The sequence below is a fragment of the Oncorhynchus nerka genome, linkage group LG21 (assembly GCF_034236695.1).
Source record: "Oncorhynchus nerka isolate Pitt River linkage group LG21, Oner_Uvic_2.0, whole genome shotgun sequence".
NCBI lineage: Eukaryota > Metazoa > Chordata > Actinopteri > Salmoniformes > Salmonidae > Oncorhynchus > Oncorhynchus nerka.
The window spans coordinates 20,474,788-20,502,537 of record NC_088416.1 but is presented as its reverse complement, the minus strand read 5'-3'; the positions used below and the strand labels follow the sequence as shown (position 1 = coordinate 20,502,537).

General features: G+C 40.1%; 1 protein-coding gene across 2 annotated transcripts; it reads left to right on the top strand.

Annotated features, from left to right (window-relative positions):
• The first annotated feature begins 1,942 nt into the window (after positions 1-1,942).
• LOC115104044 (beta-1,4 N-acetylgalactosaminyltransferase 2-like) lies at positions 1,943-27,750 on the top strand. Of its 2 annotated transcripts, none has more exons than XM_029625203.2 (11): positions 1,943-2,026; positions 12,979-13,124; positions 13,356-13,499; positions 13,826-13,932; positions 14,078-14,115; positions 16,227-16,404; positions 16,504-16,590; positions 19,432-19,613; positions 21,683-21,826; positions 22,715-22,946; positions 27,060-27,750. In XM_029625203.2, exons 2-11 carry the CDS (start codon positions 12,979-12,981, stop codon positions 27,242-27,244), a joined length of 1,443 nt encoding a protein of 480 aa, XP_029481063.1. In that variant the 5' UTR covers positions 1,943-2,026; the 3' UTR covers positions 27,245-27,750. The 2 variants fall into 2 exon arrangements, with proteins under 2 accessions (XP_029481063.1, XP_029481062.1); XM_029625202.2 differs by lacking the exon at positions 1,943-2,026 and adding an exon at positions 10,858-11,133.

Below are 27,750 nucleotides of genomic sequence, written 5' to 3'. Positions count from 1 at the left end.
CAGCTCCTTCAATCTTCTTATTATCAATTTCTTTCAACCAATCATCAGTCATTTGTGTCAGTGCAGTACATGTTGAGTGACCTCTATAAGCATGCTTATAGTCTTGTTAATTTGTTTACAGATAAATAGCATTGTATTTGGTGAAACACCATTTTTTTCCAACAGTTTGCTAAGAGCTGGTAGCAAGTTTATAAATATGCTGTTAGAACCAATAAAAGCTGCTTTATACAAATCTTGGGTAGTGGAATTACTTTGGCTTCCTTCCAGGCCTGAGGCGAAATACTTCCTTCTAGGCTCAGATTAAAGATACGACAAATAGGAGTGGCTATAGAGTCAGCTACCATCCTCAGCAGCTTTCCATCTAAGTTGTCAATGCCTAAATTTGCTCACTTTGCCAATGAAGAAACCATTAAAATAATTGACAAAATCAAATAGTTTTGTGATGAATAAGCCATCTGATTCGATGAAATATGAAGTTGAATGTGTCTTTCTGGAAGCGAAAGAAACGCACACCAATTTAGGCGAGGTGTTGGCTAGCGGAGTGGAACACTTGAAAAACTAAAGGAGTGCCGCACACTCTATGGGCTCAGATGCATCAATATTTATATAGGTTTCGACAGACAAGCTGTCTTCATCAGGGTATAACGACAAAACACTGCGGGGGATGACTAATTTATATAGTGTCAAAAGACACACATAGGCAGTGTTGCCAACTCCTCAGTAAGGAAAGTAGCTATTTATTTTTATTTAAAAATAAATTAAATTGTTGGCAGATTCATTTTATTTTTAAAAGTATTTTATTTTATTCAAAATACAGATCAACAATTTACATTCTTACATCAAAACATTACATCAAAACAGAACGCAGGTATTAATGAGAAAATACTGGAACAAACAACAAATATTTAAATAAAACAAACAATTCTAGTGCAATTGTAATTACTCTGAGAAAATCTTATTGTAATGATTTAGGAAGATGTTATTCTTGTTATTGTTTACTATGGTTAATGTTTTAATAAAAGAGTTCAATTCAATCCCAAAAATTTGTAATTTTGGTATAGAATTTTGGAATATTTGTTTGTGTATGAAGTATTTGGCAACAAGAATTTTAAAAAATTACAATAATTTCAGTGGTCTTGTTATCATTGCAATAGTAACATATATCTTTCTTGTCAAAAACATAGGTCATTTTCATAATGGTAAATAAGTATTTTGCAAGGTTTTCCCAAAATGACACAAATTTACATTCAAAGAACAAATGAGACAGATTCTCACCTTGTTTTTCACAGAAAACGCAGATATCATCAATAGCCACAAATTTGGATATTATAGAATTACACGGATATATCTTATGTAACATTTTGAAGTGCACTTCCTTAACTTTGTTTGGTATACAATGTTTTTAAGGTCTTAACCATGCATTTTTCCAGGCAATGTCAGGAATAAGCATGTTCCAGAAAAACTTTCCTCTCTGTGTGAGTTGGTTTTGTGAATGAAGGATTTGTCTTATATATTTGTTACCTCAAGATCTCTCAAGTAAGCCGACACTTTCCAATCTGAGTTCTGGATAAACTTTGTGATCATTACCAAAACTAAGATGAGTTTTCATTAGTGTAGTTAGACCACCGGGAACAGCTTTGATCACAGAAATAAACTCTTTGAAAGGTATTGGAAACTCTTTCAATGTTATAAATTGTTCATATGTGAGAATATTACCCTTGTTGTCGAAAACATCAAGAACAAAGTCAATATTCCTCTCATGCCAGCTGGGGTAGAACAATTACTTATTCCTTACAGTTATGTCTGAATTATTCCACAAAGGAGCTTTATGTGCAGGAAACATATTTTCCAGGCCATTAAAGCTTGTTGGTGAAACCTAACCAATTTAGCAGGTATGGAAAGTAGCTATTGGCTGTCCTAAAATTCACTAAATGACGCCATCGGTCAATTTGCATAATTTACCATGTGAATGTAATTGTGATGGACGCTGCAGGAGAGAAGAATAACGTCTTGGGAGAGACAAAAAGTGAGTAAAAAAACACCCTCAATATGTTTAGAATTACAAATGAACTTTCTTCTGTCGATTCTTTTTTTATTTTTTTATGTCACAATTCCAACCCTCCTCTTTTATCCGGGTTTGGGACCGGCAAAAGTTACCCAAAATAGACACTCTGCCGGAGTTACTTCGGTTTTTATTTTCATTTTTTTGTTTATTTTTCTTAATTTGTTTTGGTTTTGAACCTTGTGGTCCACTTAGGAGCCTACAACAAGTCACAGTAAAACATGAACATTTTTGACCATAACATGTTTTTACGTATACAATCTAAAAACACAATAGAAACAAACTGTCAATGGCAATGTGAGAAAATGATGGTAACTAGTCTGGCCCTAATCCGGTTAATTGTAAAAAAATAAATAATAATAATGTAATGTAAGCCAGGGCGGGATCAGCCAGCGGCGGCTTCCCGCATGCGCGATTCATTTCCAGTCTGGACGCGGAGGGGTGAACATCTCCTGCTCTGACTGCAGCGCGAATACTGGGCGGCTGAGAGTGCTTTGGGACGGGGGTGGGCACCCGCTGCTCGTTGAGATGAGTAAGAACGATACGTGTTTTCACGTCAGAGTCTCCAATAACACCAGAAAAAGTAGCTAGATTTGTCGCTAGTCGCTTTAGGTTCTGTTTTTCTTTTGTCGCTAGAGGGGTCTGAATACTCGCTAAATATAGCGACAAAGTCGCTAAATTGGCAACACTGCACACCGATGCCTGTAATCATGGCCGGGTGTGGCCTGATATCATTGTTTAATTATCATATATTAAAATAGCATACAAAGAACATAAATGGATAGCGTACGATCATAGATACCATTTGGCTACATAGGCCTACAAACATTTACAATAGCAAAATCACAAGAATTGCTTCAGATCAAAGTCTACGTTGAGCGCGAAGGGAGCAAGGGCAGCCTCTCGTTTTAACAATACATTGTCGAGGTCACCCCCTCTCCTGGGGAGGGTGACATGTTCGAGGCCAATATAACGTAGAGACGAAATGGAGTGGATTTGTTCCATAAAGTGGGCCGCAACTGGGTGTCTAGTTTTTGCACCTAATGATGCTCCGAGATACGTACTTTTAATTCGCGCTTTGTTTTACCCAGATAATTTTTACCACAAGGACAAGTTATAATATAAATAACTGTCTAAGTGGAGCCCGTAATGACTCCTTTTGATTGGGATCTGTTTCCCTGTTTGGGGGTGTTTTAAAGGATCTACATTTATAAGTGCCATTGCATTGAGCACAGCCATTGCACTTGTAGTTTCCATCCAGTAGGGGAGCAAATAGACGTTGTGCAGGGATATCTTGGGGTGGTAAATCAGAGTTTACCAATTTATTTCTGGGGTGTCTGCCCCGCGAGAATACGACCAAGGGAAAGTATCGGAAATGTGTTTTCGAACCATCATCGGTTCTTTGAATCTGCCAATGCTTGAACAATTCCCTTAATTTGTTCAGAGCACTGATTAGCGGGAAGTTAGAACGCAAGAATGTTTATTTTTGCTAGAATCACCTTGAAACAGGTCATGTTTTGAATTTTCTCAATGGCAGTATTTATCTGACCATTTTTGTACCCCCTCTACTTGAATTTTCTTTGCATCTCAGGCATATTTCTGTCGAAATCCTTTTTCTTTTTTTACCAATTATTTTGACTCGACAGAATTGGCTGTAGGGCACACTATTTTTCAAGGGAAGTGGGTGACAACTATCAGCCCTCAACAAACTGTTACGATCAGTAGGTTTCCTGTAAAGATCAGTGTATAGAACATGATTTTCACACAAGATCTGAAGATCAATGAAACTGATTTTGACGTGTATCAGATGCTCAAAACAGGAGTTAAGAAAAGTATGGAACACCTGGAGCTGTTTTACATCACCCCTCCATTGAACAAAAATATCATCAATATACCGTTTCCAAATAATGTTAGGCAAGAAAACATTTGAGAGAATTGAAAATGGACTGTTTCTCTATGTAACCCACATACAAATTAGCGTAGTTAAAAGCCATTGGGGGATCCCATAGCAGTACCCTTCGTCTGAATAAAGAAATAATTTAGAAACATGAAGTGTGTGTGTGTGTACTATTTAGACCAATGCTATAATGGATGCACTGGAAGGTAGTTCATTAGGATCACGTTGCAGAAGAAAATGTTCCATAGCTTCAATACCGCCCTCGTGTGGAATATTTGTGTAACGACTCAACATCATAAGCAACTAACAAAGTATTCTTAGGACACTTCTGGTGTCCTTTACAAAGGAGTGGAGCCGTTTTGCGAGTCGTCTCATTAAAAAAAGTCAATAAAAGTCAATAGAGGGGCTGTTAATGCATCAATGCCTGCCACAATAGTGCACCCTGGAGGTTTTATAACACTCTCCCCATCTTTACAACCAATTCATCTATAAGTTTTGAATATGATATTTTACAGTCTCTAGGGTAACGCCTAGTAATTTAGTCTCCTCAACTTGTTCAACAGCCACACCATTGTTTACCATATTCAGCCGAGGTCTAGAACTTGGGTAATGATTTGTACCAAATACAATGCACTTAGTGTTAGAGATGTTCAGGACCAGTTTATTACTGGCCACCCATTCCAAAACAGATTGCAACTCTTTGTTAAGGGTTTCAGTGACACACATGCTTTGTTTAATGCCAGTGGCAGGTCATTGGTACGCCGTACTTGACATGTTTGACATTAGAGAAGCTTCCATTAAAGAAAGATAGATCTGAATCCACGATATGGTAGAGGTTGAAAAGCCATAATATATATATCGTTGAGGTAGTAAATGAATGATAGAACCCAGTCCCTTTCATTTCCTATGTCGGAAGTTAATGGTTCTCTGAAGAAAGACAGAAGTGTTTTAAGTAGGATTTGTATATAACTGATGAGATGTGTATTTTTTTTTTTTGCTGTCTAATTACAGCTGTACAGAACCTTTGGGAAGACTTAAACTTGGTTAAAGCTTCTCTAGTGTCCGTGAGTCATTTACTCTGAAAAATAAGAACCTAACACAACAAATCGTCATTTGTGTCAGTGCAGTACATGTTGAGTACCCTTCTCCTTAAGCATGCTGAATGTCTGTTGTTAATTTGTTTACAGATAAATAGCATTGTATTTGGTGAAACACCATTTTTTTCCAACAGTTTGCTAAGAGCTGGCAGCAAGTTTATAAATATGCTGTTAGAACCAATAAAAGCCTCTTTACAACTCTTGGGTAGTGTAATTACTATGGCTTCCTTCCAGGCCTGAGGCGAAATACTTCCTTCTAGGCTCAGATTAAAGATATGACAAATAGGAGTGGCTATAGAGTCAGCTACCATCCTCAGTAGCTTTCCATCTAAGTTGTCAATGCCAGGAGGTTTGTCATTATTGATCGATAACAATATATTTTCCACCTCTCCCACACTAACTTTACAAAGTTTAAAGTTGCAAGCTTTTCTATCGTTATTAGTTTTTCTATGCATGAATACGATGGCTCACTGTTCCTTGTTGGCATTTCCTGCCTAAGTTTGCCAACTTTACCAATGAAGTAACGATTAAAATAATTGGCAAAATCAAATAGTTTTGTAATGATTCGATGACGTAATGGAGTTGAATTTGTCTCTCTGCCCATAATTTTATTTTTAAGTACTCTGTTTTTTTCCCCATCATTCTTTATATCATTGATCTTGGCTTCATAATTCAGTTTCTTCTTCTTGTTGAGTTTAGTCACATCATTTCACAAGTCAGCCAGTCTTATTATCCACTCCTTTTGCAACATCTCTTTCAACCATACAGTTTTTAAATTCCTCATCAATCCACGGAGCCTTAACAGTTCTAACAGTCAGTTTCTTAACGGGTGCATGTTTATCACTAATTGGAAGAAGCAATTTCATAAATTCATCAAGTGCAGGATATTAATCAGACCAACAAACATTTTGAACGTATGGTGGGGAAATTACTATATTGTTATTGCATCAAATGGTTGTTTAATGCAACAGAATGCAGTGGTTCTCAATCCAGGTCCTGGGGACCCAAAAGGTTGCACGTTTTTGCACTAGACACCTGAGTCAAATCATCAGAGCCTTTTGATGAGATGATCATTTGAATCAGCTGTGTACAGTCATGGCCAAAAGTTTTGAGAATGACACAAATATTAATCTTCAGTCTTGCTGCCTCAGTTTGTATGATGGAAATGTGCAAATACTCCAGAATGTTACAAAGAGTGATCAGATTAATTGCAAAGTCCCTCTATGCCATGCAAATGAACTGAATCCCCCCCCCCCCCCCCCCCAAAAAAAAACAAACATTTCCACTGCATTTCAGCCCTGCCACAAAAGGACCAGCTGACATCATGTCAGTGATTCTCTCGTTAACACAGGTTTGAGTGTTGACAAGGCTAGAAGCTTCGAAAGGAGGGTGGTGCTTGGAATCATTGTTCTTCCTCTGTCAATCATGGTTAACTGCAAGGAAACACGTGCCGTCATCATTACTTTGCACAAAAGGGCTTCACAGGCAAGGATATTGCTGCCAGTAAGATTGCACCTAAATCAACCATTTATCGGATCATCAAGAACTTCAAAGAGAGCAGTTCAATTGTTGTGAAGGCGGCTTCAGGGAGCCCAAGAAAGTCCAGCAAGCACCAGGACCGTCTCCTAAACTTGATTCAGCTGCGGGATCGGGGCACCATCAGTACAGAGCTTGCTCGGGAATGGCAGCAGGCAGGTGTGAGTGCATCTGCACTCACAGTGAGGCGAAGACTTTTGGAGGATGGCCTGGTGTCAATAAGGGCAGCAAAGAAGCCACTTCTCTCCAGGAAAAACATCAGGGACAGACTGATATTCTGCAAAAGGTACAGGGATTGGAATGCTGAGGACTGGGGTAATGTGGCGTTGCTTCTCAGCCAAGGGAGTGGGCTCAATCACGTTTTTGCCTAAGAACACAGCCATAAATAAAGAATGGTACCAACACATTCTCCGAGAGCAACTTCTCCCAACCACCCAGGAACAGTTTGGTGACGAACAATACCTTTTCCAGCATGATGGAGCACCTTGTCATAAGGCAAAAGTAATAACTAAGTTGTGGCGAAATCTGCTCTGAGCCTTCACCGTGCGCTGCCACTTTAAGAGCGCATGAGCAGTAAGGAAGGAGGAAATAAAGAGAGCTTGTTCAGCTCTTTGGGGAGGAACTCTTGGGTGGCGCGACAGTTTGATTGTGTGTGCTGTGCTGCAGAAGTTTTGTTTGTTTTCAGCGTTTGTAGTTTATAACGTATTTAACTCAATCATCGGTGTGATCGCTTTAGATCGTGGTTGTTTTTGTTTGGGACCGCGCCCGTTATGGATCGCATGGATTAGTAGCAACATTGTTGCGAAGCTTTAACAAACAAACCAACAAACCATCGGACAGTCAGACACCGGCAGGCCTGAAGACCACAGCTAAGATTGATCTTTTTCTCTCTCTTTCTCTTCCCTCTCATTCCAGTGCTTTACCCTGCAACAGACTCTCTATTTTTCAAATGCACTTCCCATTGAAGTTCATTAGAGCTGGACTATTATTTCTCTGCCAGAAGTATTTGGATGGACATTTTAGTAGGTTACTTGCAAGTTGTATATTATGTGAACTGTATTGAGGTGGGGTGTACTAATGACATGTGGCCGAGAAGACTGGACATTTTTAAGGCCTTTGTTGTGTCGATGAACACCCCCCACATTCATACCCTGTGCACTCATCCACTAGAAAATAATACAGATTATTGCAAATCCTATGTTGTTGACTGGGTTCGTTCTTGTATGAAGTTGCTGTTGAATTGCTCTGCCATTATTAGTATTATTGTATGAGGTATTCTTGTTTGGGTTACCCCTGTGCTGTAATGTGGGTTTTATATGGTGTGTATTCTTTTTTCTCTCCACTGGCTATCTGATAAACAGGCTACACTCTAGGCAGTCTCTTCTGCTGATGTGTGTGGGTCTGGTAGTGGTACTCTCTCTATTCTACTCTTTTTCCTTTCGGCATGGTTAATACCTGCCTGGCGCCCGAACAAAATCTTTCTTTACCCCTCTCTAATAAATACCGCTACAAAGTGGCTCGGGGAACAAAACATCGATATTTTGGGTCCATGGCCAGGAAACTCCCCAGACCGTAATCCCATTGAGAACTTGTGATCAATCCTCAAGAGGCGGATGGACAAACAAAAACCCACAAATTCTGCCAAACTCCAAGCATTGATTATGCAAGAATGGGCTGCCATCAGTCAGGATGTGGCCCAGTTAGTTGACAGCATGCCCAGGCGGATTGCAGAGGTCTTGAAAAAGAAGGGTAAACTCTGGAAGTGTTGACTCTTTGCATCAACTTCATGTAATTGAAAAAGCCTTTGACACTTATGAAATGCTTGTAATTATACTTTAGTAACATCTGACAAAAATATCTAAAGACACTGAAGCAGCAAACTTTGTGGAAATTAATATTTGTATCATTCTCAACTTTTGGTCACGACTATAGTGCTAGGGCAAAAACAAAAATGTGCACTCCTTCAGGTCCCCGGGACCAGGATCGAGAACCAGTGGAATAGGGTTCTTAGAACTCTATTGTGTCTGTGTGAACTGAGAGAAGCTTCTGAGCTTGAACTCTAGCAACTTATTTATGATGGTCTTGTCCTCTCTCGGAGCCCACATTCCATAGACAGTTGATGTTTGTGTAATGGGAGGTACCAGGGTGTAGATGGCTTGGGTATGGATAATGATGTTTCCACACAATGGGAACAGTCTTTACAGCAGATACTGTCTGTTATGAATGATTCATTTCTTTCATATGAATCCTAACCTTTTTGACCCATTCCACACATCTGTCATGTAGACTAAGGTGGTGTGTCTTTGCTATGAAATATATTTGTATTCTTTGTGTCAGGGCTCTCAACCCAACAGTCAAGTGTTGTGTCGACCAGCCATCGTTATTGCAGAGCACTCACATCATTCACTTGTGTGTGGTGTGACCTGCTTTCCTTTAATACGTTTTGAATAAAGTAATATCCTGATTGGTGATATCTTGTGTCTCCTCATTATCGATTAGAATTTCTACAACAAACATCATCCACATAAGACTTACAGCAAAATCTTTTGTATGTTCTCTTATACACTATTTTAGGCCCAGCTTTTGGAACTTTGGCTTTCCTGGACATAGCCACTATATTGTGATCACTGCATCCAATGGGTATGGATACAGCTTTAGTTCAACAGTATTAGGAAAAAATGTAATCGATACATGTGGATAATCTTGTTCCCATATCGTGGATTCAGAGCTGTCTATCTAATATAACTCAAAGGTGTTCTTTAATGGAAGCTTCTCTAATGCTCAGTCCCCTCCTGTACTCCCTGTTCACCCACGACTGCATGGTCAGGCACGACTCCAACACCATCATTAAGTTTGCAGATGACACAACACCTGATCAACGACGAGACAGCCTATAGGGAGGAGGTCAGAGACCTGGCCGGGTGGTGCCAGAATAACAACCTATCCCTCAACGTAACCAAGACCAATGAGAAGATTGTGGACTACAGGAAAAGGAGGACCGAGCACGCCCCCATTCTCATCGATGGGGCTATAATGGAACCGGTTGAGAGCTTCAAGTTCCTTGGTGTCCACATCAACAACAAACTATTGCTTAAATAAACAGCAAACTTGGTTTAAGAAAACAGTAACACCTCACGGCACAATGCCTCTCCCTTATTTTACCTAGATAGTTTGTGTATATGAATTGATATGTAGGATATGTGTGCCTTTAAAAATGTTCTGTATTATGTTTTGTGTGGACCCCAGGAAGAGTAGCTGATGCTTTTGCAACAGCTAATGGGGATCCTAATAAAATATAAACCAAGATTCTCTGGTCTGATGAAACCGAGATTGAACTCCTTGGCCTGAATGGCAAGCGTCACATATGGAGGAAACATGGCACCATCCCTAAAGTGAAGCATGGTGGTGGGAGCATCATGCTGTGGGGATGTTTTTAAGTGGCCAGGACAGGAAGACTAGGCAGGTTTGAGGGAAAGATGAATGGTGCAAAGTACAGAGAGATCCTTGTTGAAAACCTGCTCAGGACTTCAGACTGATGTGAAGGTACACCTTCCAACAGGACAACGACCCTAAGCAAACATCCAAGACAGTGCAGGAGTGGCTTTGGGATAAGTCTCAATGTCCTTGAGTGGCCTAGCCAGAGCCCGGACTTGAACCCAATCTAAGATCTCTGGAGAGACCTGAAAATAGCTGTGCAGAGCATCTGCAGAGAAACATTTAAAAAACTCCCCAAATACAGGTGTGCCAAGCTTGTAGCGTAATACCCAAGAAGACTTGAGGCTGTAATCGCTGCCAAAGGGGCTTTAACAAAATACTGAGTAAAGGGTCTGAATACTTATCTAAATGTGATATTTCTGTTTATTTTCATAAATTTGCTAAAAAAAATCTAAACTGGTCTGTTTTTGCTTAGTCACTATGGGGTATTGTGTGGAGATTTGAATGCGGGAAAAAACAATTTAATACATTTTAGAATAATGCTTAACAAAATGTGGAAAAAGTCAAGGGGTCTGAATACTTTCCGAATGCACTCTAAATACTAACATATTTTCACTAATCACTTTCACACCATTTAACCATGAAACTACGTTATATAAGTAAATATAAATCAATATAAAACAGCTCACAGAAGTATTGCTTACCTATGTGACGTTTTTGATCCACAGTAGTGTACGATGAGCATGGATGCCACTACGTGTCTCGGCAGCATTCCTAAAACACGTACACATCTAATTTGAATAGCCTAGGTACATTAATATCAGGGGGCGGAAGGATATGGACTCAAAGCACCAACATAACAAGGGTTACAATAGTATCTCTCTCCATTGAATAGAGGCGGTTGACGTCAACAAACTTATCGAATATTCAAAAAAGGGTTACAATAATTCTGCTTTGCTGACAACGACTCATTGTTAGGGCAGAGAGACGTGTGTCTTGTCAATATATCCATAATCTTTGGTTTAACCTCTGAACAGATCTGCTGTAGATTTTTTTTTTTTTCTTCAGTTAAATGACTGGACCATCGTAGAATTGTGTGCAAAAAGGTTTGTATTTTAGCCTTTTCACTAAGCAGTTTTAAAATGTAGTTCGCATAATTGATATTGCTTTCCATTTGTGTAGGCTAGTATGCGTCAAGGCATATATTTAGCCCTATAGTAGACCTACGGAACTTTCATTAAATGAATTGTAAACATTTGCATATTGTCTTATAGGATAAAAAATGTTGTCAGGCAAATTTGCCGGTAAACTTTCCAAATTTCGACAAAAACAAAATGCACTAGACAAGGTAGGATCTTTTTGTCTCGGTAATTTTGCGAGAAATGGCGGTGAAACTCCTTTATGCGGCAATTATTGATATCATAACCATCATATTAAACATGGGGTCACGCGATGGTGTGGTGTTGTACCCCTACTATGACTCATGAAAGCATGCAGTTTATTAGCTTAAAATATGTTATGAACTTCACAGGGTGGTGAAAATGTTGTGATTGAGTTTTATACTCTAATAAAAATCGAGGGTCTTATTCTGATGAAATTATGATCGATCCTTGGCTGCCGTTTGACAAATAAATATCGGCTTCCATTTTATGTTACTTTGTAACTATTACATTGATAAGATTCCTGCAAAATTATCTGCTTTTCATTGGCTAGCATGGTCATTATATATATTTATATATGTGTGTGTGTGTGTGTACTCCCCCCGCATTGGTATTTAATTTGGAACAGTAAGGATATTTTGTATATAAACGAGTCTTATTTTTTTCATATCCTCCTGGTGAGTCAACTTTTTAATGCAGAAGGATTGTTATTCAATTATGAGGAATGTTTTATCTCGTTACAATATAGCTCACACCTAGAGAGTTCGCCATAGTCTTTGACGCTATTCCATCTGGAACTCTTGTTGTTTAGAGGTGGATCCAGACCTCACCTTCTTGAGCTACCCTCACTTAATCCAGTTGACTCTCCAATAGGAAAAAATGTTTCTCATTACTTCCTCAGAACAACCGATCCACATGTGCCTTATTCAAAGGGATACTGTATATATTCCTTATGTTACAATTTACTAGAATACATTTGTCAATAATTTCTGTTGGGGAAAAGTATGGTTATTACCAGGGGTGCATAGGGCTCAAATTTAAGCCCCGAACGGCAGTCAAGCATCGACCGTCATGTCACCAGAATAAGACCCTCAATATTTATTGGAAAGGAGCATCAAGCTGATTTCAGTGTACTTTCACTGCCCTGTGAAGATCATTTATTTAATCTGTATCCTAATAAACTGGCTGGTTTCCCGAGTCGTTGTGGGAGGACAACACACCATATCCGTGACTGTAAGATTACTTTCTATATGATGGTTATTATATCAATATTTCCGCATAAAGAAAGACGTTTCCACCGCCATTTCTTGCTTAATTAATTTATAAAATTAATTTATAAAATTGTATCAATCTCCTGTTTTCATCCCATCTGTCATTTTATATATAATATATATATATATATATATATGGTATGACTGTATTTGCAGAACTTGCATGGTGTTTGAAACATTTGGCAAAAAAATAATAAGCTGCCCTGTGAAGTCTTAGTAGCAGAGCTGTAATTTATGAGTGAGAAAGCACATTACCCACGGGGCCCAGATGCCTAGTTTTGATGTTCATGTGATTGAGTTTGTCAACAAGCTATTTGGAAAGTGAAATCAACAAAACGTGGAACCATGTCATTGGATTTAGGTTAAGAAATCCACGAAATGTCTTTCTTTAGATTGATGACTTTTTGAAAATCCTATATGTATGATGACCATAACGTTGATTGTTTGATCCCAGTGGGTAGCCACTTCAAGATTTTACATTGCTTCCCTGGTCAGAATATGATGCTCTTGTCTTCTACAGATGGACAGTCTTCTACAGATGGGAAGGTGCAAGCAGGTTCTTGTCCTAGTTATTTTCTGTCTGTCCGCATCAGTGATGTACTACTTCATGTACCACTATAGCACAACTGAAGAACACACCGATCAATTAGTTCCTCAGCAAATAAGGTACCTTTTTCTTTATCAGCAACTGTTTGTTTGAACTTGTAGTTGGAAGACTTTCACCGGTTATGGTGAAGCCTGAAAACACACTATTTTTTTTTAAAGACTGTTCTGCCATCGCGAAAATCAATAAAGTACTGTACCAGTTTTAAAATTGTATATTGGTCCTCTATCTTCAGCAATGGAACCTTCTCAGTTCTTGCTGATTGTGTTCTATTTGTCCCTGCGAATCAATAGAGCCGTACCATCCATCAGTCTCAGACAACCCAATTGCACCTGTCAGGGAGGCGGAGTGTTGGTACTGAAAGATCACCTTCCAAAAGACCAGTATGATGACATAGTCAAACGAAGAGCTGAGGAGTACAGGAAGCATCATATCAGGTGGGTGAAAAAACTACAGATGTAACCTGGTGTTACGGAAATCACGTAGCTTAGCGAGTACTCCCCCCGGCACAAACACGAGACCTGTGCTTCGCAACACTCGTGACCGCCACCCATGAAACATTTCAAGCCAACTGTGGAGTTAGTTTATTGTAATTCCGTTACACTGGCAAGCAGGTCATTTCTGGACATGATATTCTTCCATTTCAAGAATGGTAGAATACTCACCAAATGGATTGGTATGCCTTAGATATGCACAAGCGCACGGCCAACTGTACGTGCTGTACTCAGGAAACATTAATGGGACCATTTGATCATCCCCTTAGGACAAGCTCCAGTCTGAACAGGCTTATTTTAGCTCCATCCAACACCCCTCTTCAATATCCAATCCAGGGGTTCACTGTTGTCCCTCTTCAGAAGACATTGATACCAGGTAGCCTATGCAATAGCCATTTGTTTATGTACCGTCCATCAATATAGACTAACTGTGTGTATATATAGTATGTTCTTTGCAAAGCAGTTACACAATAGATTTAGTAATTCGATATTTAAATTGTGCAATAAAAATATTATTTCAGGTTTAGCTCTTCATGCAGCCAAAAGACAAAGTTACAAGGTTGGTTCGAAACGCTTTGAATGTATACTGGGGTTATTGGTCTTCTGTTCTCCATGTTGTAATGAACACCTCTTTGTTGGTGTTTGATTGGACTCTCTGGTAAGACTTTACAGTTAAGGATATTTATTGACTTATGCAGTGTATGTTATGGCTAAAGCCAGTGTTCAGACAAACGCAGGATACAAACAAAGTCAATTTTACCCTTAATGTTAAGTTACCTTCTCCTTTTGGTGGTGGTTCTTTACATCCGGTGTCATATCTACCATTTTCTGCTTAGCTTTTACTTCATGCAGGGGAGAACGGGGATGAAAGTAACACTTTAAAAAAAAATGGTTGCTTTTTTGCTATTTACGCAGATCGATAGTGCTAGAAAACATTTTATGATAAACAACTTACAGTATATATGACCTATACCATTACAAACTCTAATTAAATGTCTAGCATACATTATTTTAAAATATAAAGACCGAAAACGAAACTATCACAATACTACTTTTGTACCTGCCAGGCACGTCTAAAATAAAACGGGCTTGGGGCAAAATTAACAGCTGGCCGAAAGTGCACCATCTCTTATTTACATTTTTTGGGGGTTTGTAATGCTACTTACTTTCAACAAAGGTACTATCAGCCATAGTTTCTTGTTTGTGTCGCTTCAATAATATATTGGTTCGAAATTCATTAAAATTAACCATGCGTCAGAATCGCAATGTCGCACAACCACTATTTTTTAAAAACTTATTTTGCCTATTAATCGGACTAAAATGATCACATAATAGCTATATTAACCAACATTTATTTAATGAAAATGTTAAATTACTATTCATGTTTAGCCCTACAAATCAGATGTGCGCCAGTTGGCGTTGTCATGCGTACTCCTCGTGATTTAATAGAATAAACATTTGCCATTTGTGAAGAGAATATAAACTCATCCTGCTTGAGGTAATTGACCCCCAGAATCATAGCTATACACATATATATTTTTTTTAACCACTAACCTGTCGATAAAATCATATTGTGAGAAGCTAATCAAGTAAATGAAGGCATTATTTTAAAGATGTCATATCATCTTTAAACATTTAGATAACATTATGAAAGCAATATGAATTATAAGAGGCAATGGCCAGTGCTTGAACGTGTTTATTTTATTCCAGGTCATCAGTTGAAATTTCGTCTTACCCAAGACTAGCTAACATGATACTTACAAGCTATGCTGTCGTTTAGTCACTAGATGGGTTAAGAAAATGACATATGTAAGCACATCTCTACAACAACAAAAAAAAAACATTTCTGGGTCCGATGGTCGCGCTGACTTCACTACAGCATTCTAGCTTCTGAGTTATCTGAGAAAATGGGCATGATACTTTCACCCTTTGTAACTTTCATCCCAGTGTTATGATACTTATGATTTGTCCCACAGCTGGTTTGTTTATGCTTCTACCGTTGTGACTGGATGGAGTAGGCCTACAACCGCTTCATTTAGTGGACCCATGACAACTGTAGCAAACCCTGAGCCATTCTAACTTGCTCCGTTTATTCACCTAACCTGCCGCGTTAGTTATCCTAACCTGCTATGTAAACAAATCATCCGGGTTTTTTCTTCTCCCCCCACACTGGTTCATTCCTCGTTACGGTATGTCTTTTTGAGACCGCATTGAAATGAACAGGATTGACAAGTTTTTTTCCCCCAAATATTTTCCTAGCTAACTGCCTATCCGCAGACCGTTTCACAAATATTAAAGGCACATGTTCAAATGAATGTTTTACCATGTAGAACAAATCATCCACCTATTTTTCACATTTGTCTACAATGACAGTAATGCTTACACGTTTTGTGCTCCAAAAGATGCAAATCATTTTTGAACTGTGTATCTAAACGCTAAATCTCAAATCAGTGTTTTTCTGCTTCAATCTAACTTTTAACAGCAAAATGTACTTTCAATACACCTCTCGGGAACTTAATTGATTAGAGAAAGAAGTATGCAGATGCTAACAGGAACCACATTGATTCAACAACTGCACAATCACATAAGTTCCATAGAAGTGGAAAATGGTCCATCTACTCAACCTTTGGCCTGAGTCTATGAAAACGCTATGGTGTTATGTACCTGCAGGTGACTCTGCGTGTGTCCAGTGGTGTCCTGGCCATCAAGGCCCTTGGAGAGGGAGACCAAGAGGGACAGGGAGAGAAAGAGATCACTGTCCAGTCTACCAGCCTATCTGACCTCAACAATCTTCTGGGACGAATGACCTACACCAGCACTGTGTACCGGATGAGGACTGGAGACTTGGGTAAGGCCATAGATCCAGCTTTCCTACCATACCCATGTCTTTCTCTCCACATGTCCTGAGACCCTCATATGACGCCACCCGTCCCTGCTCTTTCACCAGCTCACTTCACGTTTGAACACCATGAGGCTGTCTTCCCCATTGTCATCCAGCAGACATCAATGCCTGTTTTATATGACATAGGAAATGGTGAGAGGCCCCCTTTTATTCCCTTGTATTGTAGACAGTATCTGAAGAGTGAAATTGGGGATAATGAATCAACCGTAGGGGCAGGATCAAGACTCGGGATCAGAGTGGTGGGATAGACATAAAGGGTACACTAAAGATAATGTGATTGTTAATTTGTTGTTTTTGGTCATGAAGCTTCTACAGATATGTGCAAATGGCTGCGTCTTTAAGACGGCAAAACTTAGCGCTATCGTCAGGTACCAAGATTAGGTCATCAGGAGGAATTATGACATCACCCCTTGTATATAATGAAAATATGAAAGCAGAGCAAACATGCTGTCAGCTTGCCAAATTCAACATTCCATGACCCTACTTCCTCCATTCCTGAAAAGTGGACCTTTTTAAAGCATCTTCATCATGAGCCCAAACTCTGCTGGCTTACCAACTTCAACCTGCCATCACCTAACTGCTATCAGCAATGTTGCTGTATTGACATAGCCAGGTCAAATTATTGGCACCTTTTTGATAAAGATGAGCTAAAAAGACTACAAAATAAAAAAAAAGAGTTGCTGTATATTGTATGCAAGAAAAGAGAGAGATTGTTATTTTATAGTAATACAACTGCTCAGAAATAGATTTAAGAAGTAAAAAAAGACTTGAGCATAATGACAGACTTTTTCTAAAATGCTTTGTGAGTTTGGAGAACGCATTGGGAGGGATCTTAGACCATTCCCCCATACAGAATATTTTACAGATCCTTGATATCCTGGTATTTGGTCAAGTTCATGCCACTGCTTCTTAAGCAACAAAAAAAACATAATATATAACAGTCCGTAGGAACAGTCTGTGTGGAAGCCAGATGTTAAATACAATTGAAGTTGTCTGGGAACATATTTGTTGTTGTTGAATTTTACTCCTTTTTCTCCCCAATTGTTAGTAGCTACTATCTTGTCTCATCGCTACAACTCCCATATGGGCTCAGGAGAGACGAAGGTTGAAAGTCATGCGTCCTCCGATACACAACCCAACCAAGCCGCACAGCTTCTTAACACAGCGCGCATCCAACCCGGAAGCCAGCCGCACCAATGTGTCGGAGGAAACACCGTGCACCTGGCAACCTTGGTTACGGGCTGGGTGCACTGCGGGCTGGGTGCACTGTGCTCAGCCCGCCACAGGAGTCGCTGGTGCGCGATGAGACAAGGATATCCCTACCGGCCAAACCCTCCCTAACCCGGACGACGCTAGGCCCCACGGACCTCCCGGTCGCTGCCCTTAACCACTGCGCCACCCGGGAGGCCCTCTGGTAACATATTGTTATATAGACTTTCCTAATGTAAAGGTCAGTGACCAGGGTTTGTGCATGCAGGAACAGTCATGTATGCTTTTTTTTTTTTTTTTTTTTTTTTTTTACATAATAGTGTAGGTTAACAGGGAGAATAAACCAATATGAAAGTTATCATAATCTTATTGAATTATCAATATTGGTGCCTACCACTTGCAAACATTGTGTATAAAACCTTAAAAGGACCCTTGATACGGGATTTCACATGACTGAGAATACAGATATGCATTGTTGGGCGGAGATTCCTTCATTTAAAAAAAAAAAGTAGGTAGTGGATCAGTAAACCAATCAGTATCTGATTTGACCACCATTTGCAATTTGCAGCGTCACACATCCACTTTGCTTAGAGTTGATCAGGTTGTTCATTGTGGCCTGTGAAATGCTGTCCCACTCCTCGTCAATGGCTGTGCGAAGTTGCTGGATATTGGCGGGAACTAGAACACGCTGTCGTACCCGTCGATCCACAGCATCCCAAATATGCTCAACGGGTGACATATGGTGAGTATTCAGGCCATGGAAGAACTGGGGCATTTTCAGCTTCCAGGAATTGTGTACAGATCAAATGCAATTGTGTTCGTACCTTATGCCTGCCCATACCATAACCCCGCCGCCACCATGTGGCACTTTGTTCACAACGTTGACATCAGCAAACCGCTCGTCCACACAACGCCGTCTGCCCAGTACAGTTGAAACCAGGATTAATCCATGAAGAGCATACTTCTCCAGCATGCCAGTGGCCATGGAAGGTGAGCATTTGCCCACAGAAGTTGGTGACGACGCCAAACTGCAGTCAGGTCGAGACGCTGGTGAGGACAGCGAGCATGCAGATGTGCTTCCCTGAGGCGGTTTCTGACAGTTTGTGTAGAAATTCTTCAGTTGTGCAAACCCACAGTTTCATCAGCTGTCTGGGTGGCTGGTCTCAGACGATCCTGCAGGTGAAGAAGCCAGATGTGGAGATCCGGGGCTGGCATGGTTACATGTGGTCTGCTGTTGTGAGGCCGGTTGGATGTACTGACAAATTCTGTAGAATGACGGAGGCGGCTTATGGTAGAGAAATTAAGATTTAATTATCTGTCAACAGCTCTGGTGGACATTTCTGCGGTCAGCATGCCAATTTTACGCTCCCTCAACTTGAGACATCTGTGGCATTGTGATGTGTGTCAAAACTGCTAATTTTAGTGGCCTTTTTATTGTCTCAAGCACAAGGTGCACCTGTGTAATGATCATGCTGTTTAATCAGCTTCTTGATATGCCACACCTGTCAGGTGGATGGATTATCTTGGAAAAGGAGAAATGCTCTATCAGGGATGTAAACAAATTTGTGCACAACATTTGAGAGAAATACTCTTTTGTGTGTATGGAAAACTTCTGGGATCTTTTATTTCAGCGCATGAAACATGGGACCAACACTTACATGTTACGGTTATATTTTTTTCATTATACAAATCAAACATATCCACCTCCAATTGCAGTAGGATCTCGGATGTCGCTGCATTAAACCAGAGATACTCTCATTGCAGATATCAACTACCGGGTGACCATCGTCACCAAGACGTTTCTGAGATACACCGAGCTGCAGGTCCTCATCAGTAGCATAAGGACCTATTACAAGGACATCAAAATCATCATCGCCGACGACAGCCTGGAACCACAGAAAGTGAACGGCTCCAACATTGAGCAGTACATCATGCCCCCAGCACAGGTACAAGCTGGTTTTGGTCAAATTGAAAACCTCAAAGTGGACATTCAACGTGAATTGATGATGGACATAAAATGCATGTGTGATCGAATTTCTGAGTTGAAAGGAATAGAAATAACATTTTATTGAAATGTTATTAATTAACCCAGGTGTATGTATTTGTCTCCAGGAGCAGATCCGTGCAATAAGGGCAACCTGCCATAGACTTACACTTACAGATGTAGGATCTTAATTTGAGTCAGTTTGCTACAGCAGGAAAATAATCCTGCAGCAACAGGAAATGTGGATTATAATTAATGAACATTTTTGTAGGAGTTGATGCTTTTTTTTCTTCCGTTGGGGCAAGTTTTGAAGTGCAAATTACAAACGTTAGCTGTGCAGCAAAATTCTCAGCAACAAATGAGTAATCAAATTAAGATCCTACATCTGTAACGAACTCCAGTCGGCCACACTGGATTTGAATAAAAATACACTCGAGAAGAACGCAGACAACCACCAAAGCCTTGAAGTTTGAATTGTCATTATCAGCAGCAGTCAGTCAAATGAGCAGGTTTAGGCAACAGCCTTCGTAAGCATGCACGTTTATTTACATGACGCCACATACGTTTTTCTCATTGACTGTCAATATATACTGAGCAGTGGAGGCTGGTGTGAGGAGCTATAGCAGGACAGGCTCATTGTAATGGCTGGAATGAAATTAATTAGTCCAATTCTAGCTATTACAATGAGCCCATCCTATAGCTCCTCCCACCAGCCTCCACTGACACTTAGTGTACAAAACATAAAGAACACCTTCCTAATATTGAGTTTCACTCCCCCCTTAATATAATAGTTTGATTAAGACATTCACATGCTTTGTAAGAACGATTTCCATAACAATCCTGTTTACATGGACACACCTGAAATCAGGCTACCTAATGCTACTTTGATGAATGCAGACAAACGCCAATCAAAGAAAAATGTTATACCACAGCGAGCATCCTATTTTTGGGAAGCATGTTTTATTCGGAGTTCTGACATATAAAGTTTGTATGTGAACTACTTCCTAAGAGCCATACATTGTTGTTCCGAACACACTTCGCTCGCGCTAAAGAGGAAGGCTTGCTCGGCTGGTGGTATCACATGCACAGATCCAATACCTCTGGTACGCTGAAGGTGTTTACATGTCCTAATCATTTGAAAGATTGCTCAGAAAACCAGGAGTCTTAATCGGCGTATGCTTACTTCGATTTTGACCTGACGCCGATTTTAAGATAAACAGAGTAAGGTGACTATTTTACATGACTTTTGCATAATCTGCCTCCTACCATAATCAGTTTAATATCCAATTATTAGTGTGCATGTAAACATACTCGTGGATTTAACAAGTGACCTCAATAAGGGATCATAGCTTTCACCTGGCCAACCATTGTGAAGCTGTTATGGAATTGTTAGTCTTTAAAAAAAATCATGTACATAAGAAATGTTAAATGTGAAGAAAAGCAGGAGGACAATGTGGCATAAGATAGAAATAATAGGTGCATGCCAATTGTTCTCCTACCGCTAATGTTCTCCTACCGCTAATAGGTGCATGCCAATTGTTCTCCTCCTACCGTCCATTTGTTAGACATCTGCAGCTGCTAAAGAACATTCTGTTTCAGTAAGGGCAGGGTTTCCTTTCCTATGTTATACAGGTGAAGGATCTTAATTTGATTGCTGTTGCTGTGAATTTTCACGCACCGTAAGAAAATACAGATGAGCTTTGGGATTTGCATAAATCCATTGTAAACCCGTACTAACACATGGTTTTATTAACCGCGTTGAACTTCTTATGTAGTTTAATTTTAGCCAGCTAATAGCCTAACCACATATCAAGCAACTATTTATGTACTAAACGATCAACTCCCTTTGCTGCAGGACTATTTTGCGACGACAGTGCTGGTCAAATTAAGATCCTACATCTGTATGCCTTTAGAACCCTGCACCCACAGACTTTTGATGATGAACTGTTGAGTCGGGAACACCATTATTTTTATAGGATATTTTCATCACAGATTACAAAGTAATTTTGAGGACATTTTCCTTCCCAAAAGGGCTGGTTTGCTGGCAGGAACCTGGCTGTCTCTCAGGTCACGACCAAATACTTCCTCTGGGTCGATGACGACTTCCTGTTCACAGACAAAACCAAGATCGAGAATCTGGTGGAGGTGATGGAGGCCACACCAGAACTAGACGTGGTGAGCATCGTAACTGTAGCCTGATTCCCCCGATATGTCACCAGGCTAGAACAAGTATTACCTGTTTTGCTTAGACTGGGGCTGGAATTCAGTGGTAGCACAGCTCTCAATCAACACTTTCTCTTCGCAATATTGATGTTGTGAAAAAAAACAAAAAAAATTAAAAATCCTGCTATCCACAACTCTGGATCCAAGTACCTGTCTGACGTCATTCTACCCTCCTGCCCCACACGCACATTTCCCTCCTCCAGGTCCCTCTCCCTTCAGCAGCCCTTCAGCAGACTAATTACTATGTGACAGGGCTTTCAGTTGAGCGGCTCTGTGGCTGTAGAACGTACTTCCATACACTGTCAGGGCTGCAGAGTCTCTGTCCTCATTTAAGGCACAGGTCAATAACCTGCTGTTCAGAAAAGCTTTCAAAGACCTCTGCTAAATCTATTTTCATGCCCTCTGGATCTGACAACACATGAATATAGCTTTGCTTGTTGTCTGTGTTCCACACTCTTGGGGGGAAAAAATGATCCCAAAAGGGTTATTCAGCTGTCCCCATAGGATAACCCAATTTGGTTTCATGTAGACCCGTTTTGGGTTCCATGTAGCACCCTCTGTAAAACGGTTTCTACATATAACCGAAAAGGGTTCTACCAATAACAAAAAATCGTTACTCAAAGGGTTCTCCTATGGGTACAGCAGAATAATTCTTTTAGGTTCTAGATACACTCTTAGCTATTTTTTTTTTTTTACATTCCTATGTTCTGTGTATTGGATTGTTTATATTCTATTTTTTTCTACGCATTGGGTCTGAGATGTGCTTTACAAATGAAATGAAGAATAATACATATTATTACTACATGTGGATCTGCTCTGTTCTCTGCCTCCTGTTATCAGGTGGGGGGCTCTGTGGCGGGCCACGGCCAGTTCTACTTCTCTTTGGTGTACGAGGAGGGTAATGGGGAGGACGGGGGTTGTCTGAACAGAAAGGGTGCAGTGAAATACCAACCTGTTCCAGGCTTCCCTACCTGCTCCTTCACCAGCGGGGTGGTCAACTTATTCCTCGGTCGCACCGACGCCGTGCGCAAAGTGGGCTTTGACCCCCGGCTGAAGAGAGTGGCGCATTCAGGTTGGCTTTTTTTTTTTTTTTTTTTACTTTTAAATTTAATTTTATATACATACAGTACCAGTCGAAAGTTTGGACACACCTACTCATTCCAGGGTTTTTCTTTATTTTTACTTTATTTATTTTTTTACAACGTACAATAATAGTGAAGATATCAAAACAGTGAAATAACAAAAAAAAAAGTGTTAAATAAATCAAAATGTATTTTATATTCTTCAAAAGTAGCCACCCTTTACCTTGACAGCTTTGCACACTCTTGGCATTCCCTCAACCAGCTTCATGGAATGTATTTCAATTAACAGGTGTGCTTTGTTAAAAAGTGAATTTGTGGAAATCAAATCAAACTTTATTTGTCACATGCGCAGAGTACAAACGGTGGAATGCTTACCTACAAGCCCTTAACCAACAATGCAGTTCAAGAAGAGTTAAGAAAATATTTCCCAAATAAACTAAAGTAAAACAATTATAGAAAGTATCACAATAAAATAACAATAACAAGCCTATATACAGGGGGTACCGGTACCGAGTCAATGTGCGGGGGTACAGGTTTGTCACGGAAATTTGTACATGTAGTTAGGGGAAAAGTGACTATGCTGCTACTTACTGTTTAATGTCTATGCAATGTCAAAACAAATGGGGGGGGTCAATGTAAATAGTCCAGATGGCCATTTGATTTGATTAATTGTTCTTAACAGCTTAACAGCCCCCAAGCCTTAAGTAGCCTTTTGGTCCCTGACTTGGTGCTCCGGTACAGCTTGCCCGGCGGTAACCGAGAGAACAGTCTGACTTGGGTGACTGGAGTCTGTGACAATTTTTGGGACTTTCCTCTGACACCGCCTAGTATATAGGTCTAGGCTGGCAGGAAGCTTGGCCCCAGTTATGTATTGGGCCATACACACTACCCTCTGTAGCACCTTACGGTCAGATACCGAGCAGTTGCCATATCAGGCGGTGATGTAACTGGTCAGGATGCTCTCGATGGTGCAGATGTGGAACTGTTTGAGGATCTGGGGACCCATGACAAATCTTTTCAGTCTCCTGAGGGAGAAAAGGTGTTGTGCCCGCTTCACAACTGTCTTGGTGTGTTTGGACCATGATAGTTCGTTGGTGATGTGGACACCAAGGAACTCTAAGCTCTCGACCCGCTCCACTACAGCCCCGTCAATGTCCCTTTGTAGACTGAATTTCTTTCCTTAATGCTTTTGAGTCAATAAGTTGGGTTGTGACATGGTAGGATTGGTATACAGAAGATAGCCCTATTTGGTAAAAGACCAAGTCCATATTATGGCAAGAACAGCTCAAATAATCAAAGAGAAATGGCAGTGCATCATTACTTTAAGATATGACTGTCAGTCAATATGGAAAATTTCAAGAACTTTGAAAGTTTCTTCAAGTGCAGTCGCAAAAACCATCAAGCACTATGACAACACTGGCTCTCATGAGGACCGCCACAGGAAAGGAAGACCCAGAGTTACCTCTGCTGCAGAGAATAATTTAATTTCAGTTACCAGCCTTAGAATTTGCAGCCCAAATAAATGCTTCAGAGTTGAAGTAACAGACACATCTCAACATCAACTGTTCAGGGGAGACTGTGTGAATCAGGCCTTCATGGTCGAATTGCTGCAAAGAAACCACTACTAAAGGACACCAATTAGAAGATGTGGGACCAAGAAACACAAGCGATGAGTTGGACCGCGGAGTGAAGGAAAAGCAGCCAACAAGTGCACAGCATATGTGGGTACTCCTTCAAGACTGTTGGACAGGCATTCCAGGTGAAGCTGGTTAAGAGTGTGCAAAGCTGTCAAGGCAAAGGGTGGCTACTTTGAAAAATATATTTGGATTTGTTACTACATGATTCCATATGTGTTATTTCATAGTTTTGATGTCTTCGATATTCTACAATATAGTTAAAACTTGAATGAGTAGGTGTCTCCAAACTTTTGACTGGTACTGTATACATATTAGTTGTTTAGCTTCTTGATTATTTTAGGAGGGAGACTTGGCCAGTATGTGTTATGTACAGTTGAAGTCGGAAGTGTACATACACCTTACCCAAATACTTTTAAACTCAGTTTTTCACAATTCCTGACATTTAATCCTAGTAAAAATTCCCTGTCTTAGGTCAGTTAGAATTACCACTTTTATTTTAAGAATCTGAAATGTCAGAATAATAGTAGAGATAATGTTTTTATTTCTTTCATCACATTCCCAGTGGGTCAGAAGTTTACATACACTCAATTAGCATTTGGAAGCATTTCCTTTAAATGGTTTAACTTGGATCAAAAGTTCCAGGTAGCCTTCCATAAGTTTCCACAATAAGTTGGGTGAATTTTGGCCCATTCCTCCTGATAGAGCTTGTGTAACTGAGTCCGGTTTGTAGGCCTCCTTGCTCGCACACGCTTTTTCATTTCTGCCCACATATTTTCTATTGGATTTGAGGTCAGGGCTTTGATGACCCCTCCAATACCTTGACATTGTTGTCCTTAAGCCATTTTGCAACAACTTTAGAGGTATGCTTGGGGTCATTGTCCATTTGGAAGACCCATTTGTGGCCAAGCTTTAACTTTCTGACTGATATCTTGATGTTGCTTCAATATATCCACATAATTTTCCCTCATGATGCCATCTATTTTGTGAAGTGCACCAGTCCCTCCTGCAGCAATGCACCCCCACAACATGAAGCTGACACCCCCGTGCTTCACGGTTGGGATGGTGTTCTTCAACTTGGAAGCCTCCCCCTTTTTCCTCCAAACATAACAATGGTCATTATGACAGTTCTGTTTGTTTCATCAGACCAGAGGACATTTCTCCAAAAAGTGTGATCTTTGTCCCCATGTACAGTTGCAAACCGTAGTCTGGCTTTTTATGGCGGTTTTGGAGCAGTGGCTTCTTCGATATAGGACTTGTTTTTACTGTGGATATAGATACTTTTGTACCTGTTTCCTCCTGCATCTTCACAAGGTCCTTTGCTGTTGTTCTGGGATTGATTTGCACTTTTCGCACCAAAGTATGTTCATCTCTAGGAGACGGAACGCTTCTTCTTCCTGAGCGGTATGACGGCTGCGTGGTCCCATGATGTTTGTACTTGCGTACTATTGTTTGTACAGATGAACGTGGTACCTACAGGCGTTTGGAAATTGCTCCCAAGGATGAACCAGACTTGTGGAGGTCTATAATTTTTTTTCCTGAGGTCTTCGCTGATTTATTTAGACTTTCCCATGATGTCAAGCAAAGAGGCACTGACTCAGAAGCTTCTAAAGCCATGACATCCATGTTCTGGAATTTTCCAAGCTATTTAAAGGCAGTCAACTTCGTTCATGTAAACTTCTGACCCACTGGAATTGTGATACAGTGAAATAATCTGTCTGTAAACAATTGTTGGAAAAATGACTTGTCATGCACAAAGTAGATGTCTTAACCGACTTGCCAAAACTATAGTTTGTTAACAAGAAATTTGTGGAGTGGTTGAAAAACGAGTTTTAATGACTCCATCCTAAGTGTGTGAACTTCCTACCTCATCTGTGTGTAGATATACAGTATGAGAAGTGAACAAAGTGTATGGCGGCGGTATTGTATAATGTGTGTATTTTTCAGTCTGTTTGCACTGTATATAGCAGTACTGTGTGTCTAAGACCATTTTTCCCACCAGTGACATTAAAGTTCATCCTATGCTAAGAGGGCTGGTAAATCCCAGTATAAACCTTTGCACATATTTTACATCTGAGTAATTTAGCCGACACTCTTATCCAGAGTAACTTGCAGGAGCAGTTAGGGTTAGGTGCTTTGCTCAACGGCACATCGACAGATTGCAGCAAGTCTGTAAACTATGTCAGTAGGAAATCTGGAAAGCTGTGTCAAGACAAATGGACAAATTCGGTTACGTGTGGTAAGTTTTGAAAAAGTCAATTGTTTCTATAGATGTTGCTTTTTTTTTAACCCATGTTGCTTCTTTTTTTTAACCCATGTTGCTTCTTTTTTTTAACCCATGTTGCTTTTTTTTTTAACCCATGTTGCTTTTTTTTAACCCATGTTGCTGTTCTTACAATTAAGGCACTGCTGTCTTTGGTAATTAATATTTTCTCCATTCCATTTTCCCTGTCCATATGTCTGTTTCAGAGTTCTTCATGGATGGGTTGGGCAGTTTGCTTGTTGCCAGCTGTAGTCATGTCAGCATCGGCCACCAACCCAAAACTGCAAACACAAAGTACTCGTCGTTCCGACGTCAAAAATCAAAAGATGTAGAAGACAAACTAGCCCACCACTTCTTCAAGAACCACCTGAAATGTATCCGTTATGGATAGTTTACAAAGAATTACAATGAAAATAGTGGCGCAATAGTGAGGTGCACGATTCCAAATGTGTAATCGCGGCATCCCGTCTGTAGTGTTGCAGTTCTCTTCAAAAAATGTACAGGAAGCAAATGAGTATGAGGCGACGAAACCAGTATCTTTTTTTTTGTTGGACCGTTTGTGAAAAAATAAAGGTTTTACAGAGTCACATTTAAAGGTCTGAAACTGTTGCTCTAGGTACTTTCTCCTCTACTGAGTTCTGTGCTCACAGGAGTGATAAAGAGGAGTATATAGTAGACAGTTGTGGTCAAAAAGTGATTTCTGAGTTATTCCTGTGTTTATGCCCTTTTAAGGATATCCTGTCTGGATGTTCTCGCTATTTCTGGTGTGCTTGTGTAAATTGATAGGGCACCTGTCTCTTTGAAGTAAAGCACATGTTTGAAATAAAAAGTAATGGACTGGTGATTGATGTGTGGTGAAGTGACCTTGTTGAAATTAAAGAAAATGTGTTTGAATAT